Source organism: Nicotiana sylvestris, chromosome 8, assembly GCF_000393655.2.
Source record: "Nicotiana sylvestris chromosome 8, ASM39365v2, whole genome shotgun sequence".
Taxonomy (NCBI): domain Eukaryota; kingdom Viridiplantae; phylum Streptophyta; class Magnoliopsida; order Solanales; family Solanaceae; genus Nicotiana; species Nicotiana sylvestris.
Window position 1 is genome coordinate 18,807,924 of NC_091064.1, and position 6,771 is coordinate 18,814,694.

The 6,771-nt window shown below is 39.6% G+C and overlaps 1 protein-coding gene across 1 annotated transcript; it reads left to right on the forward strand.

Moving 5' to 3' along the window:
• The first annotated feature begins 5,649 nt into the window (after positions 1-5,649).
• On the forward strand, positions 5,650-6,534 carry LOC138874747 (uncharacterized). Its single transcript, XM_070153528.1, has one exon. It carries the CDS (start codon positions 5,650-5,652, stop codon positions 6,532-6,534), a length of 885 nt encoding a protein of 294 aa, XP_070009629.1.
• Positions 6,535-6,771: the final 237 nt, after the last annotated feature.

The window sequence follows — 6,771 nt, forward strand, 5'->3', positions numbered from 1 at the left end:
TTAAGGGGGCCGGGTCGGGCCGGATTTAGTGTATTTTTTTTTTTTTGTATTTTGTATAACTATTGTAAGTTATATTAATAATTTGTATTAATTTAAAGATTACAAGTTATATTAATACAAAAGTATTAATATAAATTGCAAGTGCTACATTTATTTCAAAATTCAAAATTAAAGTTTGCATTTAAAAAGTAAATTAACAAAAAATAGTAAAACTAAATTTTCATGCATAATAAATTAACAATACTTCAAATTAATCTAACAAACTAAAACATTAAGCATAAATACGTCTAATAATTTTAAAATAACACAAATTCTCTTAAAATCTTAAATACGAATTTTCGGAGGACGCTCAAGACAATACTTTATATGCCTCCTTAAACTGCCTGTGCCAGACTCTGAACGAAAATTTAAGACTTGACCACAGTTCTTGCACTTTACTTTCTGACCTTCTTCATTTTCTTCTACCACCTCAAAGTGTTGCCAAACATATGAGCGCACTCTAGAAGTACGAGGCATGATTTAAATTGAATTGAGATTTGAGAATTTGAGATTGTGACTTGAAATCTTGAAAATTGGAGAATGAGAGAATGGGAGAAATTGAGATTGAGAAATGAGAGTTGAGTGAAGAAATGAAGAAGAGGGGGGGGGTGTATTTATAGTTTTAGAGAAGGTTAATTTTGTAAATTGAAAAAATATTAAATTTTAAAGAAAAAAGAGGCTATTAATGCAATTAACCCGTTGGGCAACGGATCCCTGCCAGGTCTGACTGTTGCCAACGGTTAGTGGATCCCACTTAATTCAAAAAATTTAAAAAAAAAACAAAAAAAAGGTTGTATCGGGCCGGGACGGGCTGGTTTAACCGGTACACGGTACTATTCACGTGGACCGGGTTTGATCGGTCCAGTTAACCGTTACCAAAATTTAAACGGACCAACCCCCTCTATCCCTCCTACCCAGCCCCACCCGACCCCCTATGTAACGGGCCGGTCCGGTTCCGATTTTAACCGGTCTGGACCAATCCGGTTACGGGTCAATCCAGCCCGTTAGACACCCTTATATTTAGGTCAACTTCAAGGTAATTAAGATACCTGAGAATATCCCCCTAAACACTTATGTCACCCATACGTACGCCAACAATCAGTTGTGATTGACTATTCTTACACAAGATAAAAGTAAATCTTTTTTGTCTGTTCCTCTAAAAGGAACCAAATTTATAGCCTGTTTGGCCAAGCTTTTTTTTTTGGTCAAAAGTGTTTTTTTTTGTCAAAAGCACTTTTGGCCAAAATTGAGGTGTTTGGCTAAGCTTCTGGAAGGAAAAAAATTGCTTTTGAGGAGAAGCAGAAAAAAGTAGCTTCTCTCCAAAAGCACTTTTTTGAGAAGCACTTTTGAGAAAAATACACTTAGAAGCAGTTTTTTAAAGCTTGGTCAAACACCAATTGCTGCTCAGAAGTGCTTTTCAAACTAATTATCCAAACAAATTTTGCTTCTCACCAAAAGTACTTTTGAGAAAAACACTTTTGAAAAAAAAAACACTTCTCAAAATAAGCTGATTTTTGCAGCTTGGCCAAACGGGCTATTAATCGTTATGGATAGAGATAGATTCAGAGTTTGAAATTTATGGGTTCTTACAACAATCCCGAGTATGTATACAATAATAACTAGGTTCACCATTAAATATTTATAAATATTCAGTAAATTTCTTAATACAAATACGTAATTTGGACAAAAGCAACTAGATTCATGGGTACCTGTAGCTAGGGGTGTACATGGACCGGGTTGGTTCGGATTTTATCAAAACTAAACTACCAACTATATCGGTTTGGATTGATTCGATTTTGTCAAATTTTTCGGGTTTTTGTTACTTAAATATTATTTCAATCTTACTTTTTAAAATTTTTGATAAGTAAATATTTGTTTAGTTAAAATATAAAAAATTGACAAATATATTATCTATTAAAATATTCTTATGAGAGAATTTTCTTAGTAACATATAATAGTTATTTTTTAAGTCGTTTGACAATAATGTTTCGTTGATGCACACTTTCAAGGTTAACCAAATTTAGTAATTAAACATAAAAATCAATATGATACCTAAATAATAATGATCACTTCACATCCGAAAAGATATAACAATTTAATAGATCTTAACATATGATATAAATATGGAAGAACAAAGAGATTGACGCATTTCAGTAATACTTGATGAGAAAGTGATCATACAACCCATTATGGTTAATAAATATGGAGTACTTCATATACTATTAAATATTATATCTCGCAAGAGAATCCCAAATATTTCTAGAGATTTTTTAAAGAATATTCAATATAAATCTTAAAAGTGTATATAAAAATTATATATTTATATGTCGGTTTAGTTCGGATTTTTTTACTCAATACCAAACCAAATCAAACCAAACCTAGTCGGTTTTTTAATCGGTTTGGTTTGACTTTTCCATTTGGTGGGGTTTTCCGATTCGGTTTGTACACCGCTACCTATAGCCTAATACCCTGGCTATGTAGTAACTTCTTATCTCACCTCAGGCTTCTTACATAATCTAATACCCTTTTATCACACCTTGGATTTTTTTTTTAAAAAACAATTTAAAGAAGGTATAGGTTTACAAAGAATTTAGTACATTCTTGATTATTGTATGTGGTAAAACTGGGGGCCCGATTTCCCTGTCATTAGGCCTCCTTGCAAACATGCTTCTCGAGGTTCGAAGCCGAGATCGAGACTCACCTTCGGGAGCCATCGAGTTTCGGCCCCGAGGGGCAGTGCATACTAACGGCTATAATAGGGGAGAGGGGAGTTCCCAAGGCACGCAATTGATATTGACAAAGCCTAATGCTATCTAGTTGTCCCATCCCTCTACCTTTATAATTAATGCATTTTGTACTATGTTGGGATTCCCCTCATATATAAAGGGGATCCTTGCCATTTTGTAAAGCCTTTACTGTTGTTTCTCCGACTATTCTACTTGAGATTAATAACAACTCTTTCTCTTTTCTCTCTAAGTTACTCTCTCGATATTATTGCTCTTATTTATTGACTTCATACTTGTTCTTCATTTATTGCTCTTCATAGGACATAAAGAGCCTCTAACAATTATATTATAACTGTTGACCCTTCCCCGATTATCCCCGATAGCTCGAGCCTGAGCATGAGCCCAGGCATCGACCTCGAAGCCCCGCATCAATCGGTCCGAAGCCCGAATAGCTAAACCCCCCGGTTCGATTATAACTCCATTTTAGCTCGCATTTCATCTTTTAACTTCACATATCTAGCATCAACTGCTTAACAACTAGCATAAAAATAAATCACGTACTTTTAGAGTCCCATCAATAAATTTATGTATTATTACCATTTCATGGTAAACAGTTTGGCGCCCACCGTGGGGCTAAAAATAATAGTGATTATTTTCTTGCTGGTTTCATTACACAACACAAGTTGCCATTCACACTTTTTCTTGTCCAAGATCTTCGATTTCAGCACAAAATGTCTGGCTCAGTGAACAGAGTTGAGAACAACAAACTCGAAAACCACAAAGAGAAGGACCTGACTACTCCAAATGTCAGTACACCACCGCAAAACTCAACCCGGGTGGAAGGGGAGACTCTTCGACATGACGTACATATGATTATTGGAGGAACCAATGTCCCCCAAGGACCCATATTCAAACGGACAAGAACGTCTACCACAGAAGAGGGACTGACACGAAACAACATGCTTGAAGACACCCTCGCATTCAGCGAGGAGGATCTTGAGGCGATGCACTGGTGATCTCGTTTCTTTTAAACAATACTAGGATAAAACGTGTGCTCATGGATCCAGGCAGCTCGACCAACATAATTAGATCAGAGGTAGTAGGACAACTGGGGCTGCTCGATCAAGTGGCCCCCATCCCTCGAGTTCTCCACGGCTTCAACATGACCGGCGAAGTAACGAAATGAGAGATCACCCTTCCGATCAACACGTCCGGCGTGATTCAGAACACCGAGTTCCATGTCATCGACGGCGACATGAGGTACAATGCATTGCTTGGTAGGCTTTGGATACACAACATGAGGGCAATATTGTCAACCTTACACTAGGTGATAAAATTTCCCATGAAGGATGACATAACGACCATACATGGAGAACAACAGGCAGCGAAAGAAATGTTCGCAGTTCACCATAAGGCATTGATCCCCACACACCTGATCTCAGACGAAGTTAGAAACACACAGACCCCCGAGGACGACGAAGAAGATTTCTTCGCTCCTCGGACCTTCATCGCCCCCGAAGAATCGGATGCAACTAAATCAACAGTCAAAGAGCTGGAGTAGACCATTTTAATCGAACACCTCCAAGATCGTAAGGTATACCTATGAACGGGGTTAACCCCCAAACTCAAGAAAGGGTTCATTCAATTTCTTAGTAACAATATCGACTATTTCGCTAGGTCCCACTTAGATATGATAGGAATTCCACTAGAAATAACCTCCCACAGGCTGAGTGCCGATCCCAAGTTTAAACCCATAAAGTAGAAGAGAAGACCACAGTCCGAGGTAAAACATGCCTTCATCAAAGAAGAGGTAACAAAACTTCTTAAAATAGGATCTATTAGAGAGGTAAAGTACCCCGAATGGCTGGCCAACGTAGTAGTAGTGCCTAAAAAGGGAAACAAGCTAAGAGTGTGTGTAGATTATAAAGACTTGAATAAAGCGTGTCCTAAAGATTCCTTCTCATTGCCTAGCATCGATCGTCTAATCGATGCTACAGCCGGCCACGAAACCCTCACCTTTATCGATGCCTACTCGGGGTATAATCAAATCTAGATGATCATGGTATCAAACAGGGGGATCGAGATTAATCCTGACAAAATAAAGGCCATCAAAGAAATCACGGTGCTGAACAATGTAAAGGTCGTACAACGGCTAACAGGGTGGATAGCGGCCTTGGGTTGATTCATATCAAGGTCATTAGACAAGAGCCACCATTTCTTCTCTTTACTTAAAAGAAAGAACAACTTCGAATGGACTCCAGAATGCCAACACGCCTTAGAGGAACTAAAATGATATATGACTAGTCCACCTTTGTTGCATACGCCAAAGGAGGATGAAACACAATATTTGTACCTAGTAGTGTCTAAAATAGCGGTAAACGACATACTGGTTCAAAAGGAGCAAGGTACGCAATTTCCTATTTATTATGTAAGTTGGACCCTAGGGGATGCCGAAACCAGTTATCCCCATCTAGAAAAATTAGCCCTTGCGCTAATAAGCGCCTCGCGAAAGCTGAAGCCCTATTTCAATATCACCGTATCTGCATTCTGTCGACGTACCCCCTCCGGAGCATACTTCACAAACCTGAGCTATCGGGCCGATTGGCCAAATGGGCCATCGAACTCGGATGGTATGATATCGAGTATCAACATCGAATGGCCATCAAGTCCCAAATTCTGGCGGACTTCGTGGCCAATTTTTCGCCCTCCCTCGTACCCGAGGTAGAGAAAGAACTTTTATTAAAAGCAGGCACGTCTTCCGGGGTATGGACCCTGTTCACAGACGGTGCTACAAACATAAGGGGATCTGAGCTCGATATAGTCCTAAAGCCACCCATTGGCGACGTAATCAGAAAATCCATAAAAACAACAAAATTGACTAACAATGAAGCTGAGTGATTGCAGGTTTAAAACTGGCCAAAAGCTTGGGACCGAGACGGTCGTGGCGAAATGCCATTCAATCCTCGTAGTAAGCCAGGTGAATGGGAGCTACAAAGCTCGAGAAGACAGGATGCAGAGATACTTGGACAAAATCCAAGTCGCACTGCGTCGCTTCAAAGAATGGACCTTAGTCCATGTACCTCGAGAGCAGAACAACGAGGCTGATGCCCTCGCGAATCTGGGATCTTCTATTAAAGAAGAGGACTTACTCCTCGGGGCTGTTGTCCAATTGTTTAAATCAGTGGTCGAGGAAGGTCACGCAGAGATTAATTCCACCAGCCTAACATGGGATTGGAGGAATAAATATATTGATTATTTAAAGGACGGGAAGTTGCCCGCATATCCAAAAGAATCAAGGGCCCTGCAAACCAAAGCAGCCCGGTTCTCGCTCGACGAAAATGAGACTCTGTACAGGAGAACTTTCGATGGCCCCCTGGCGATATGCCTAGGGCCAGGTGACACAGATTATGTACTCCGAGAAATTCATAAGGGTACTTGTGGAAATCATTCCGCCGCCGACTCCTTAGTTCGGAAGTTGATCATAGTAGGATACTATTGGGACAACATGGAAAAAGATACCAAAGAATTCGTTCGAAAGTGTGACATATGCCAGAGATTTGCTCCCATGATTCACCAGCTCGGCGAGCAACTAAATTCCGCTTTATCACCATGGCCATTCATGAAATGGGGAATGGACATCGTTGGTCCTTTGCCGACGGCACCAGGTAAAGCTAGATTCATTTTATTTATGACTGACTACTTTTCAAAATGGGTGGAAGCGCAGGCCTTTGAAAAAATAAGAGAAAAGGAAGTCATCAACTTCATATGAGATCACATCATATACCGATTCAGAATCCCATCCGAAATATCATGCGATAACGGGAGGCAGTTCATCGGGAGCAAGGTAACACAGTTCCTTGAAGATGACAAAATCAAGAGAATCCTGTCGACACCTTACTACCCATGTGCAAACGGACAAGCCAAATTCATAAATAAAACCATCATTCAGAACTTAAAAAAGAAACTGGAGAGCACCAAGGGAAAATGGAGAGAAATGCTGCCCGAG

Coding starts and splice junctions, on each gene's coding strand:
- LOC138874747 (XM_070153528.1), top strand. CDS start 5,650: ATGAAGCTGAGTGATTGCAGGTTTAAAACTGGCCAAAAGCTTGGGACC.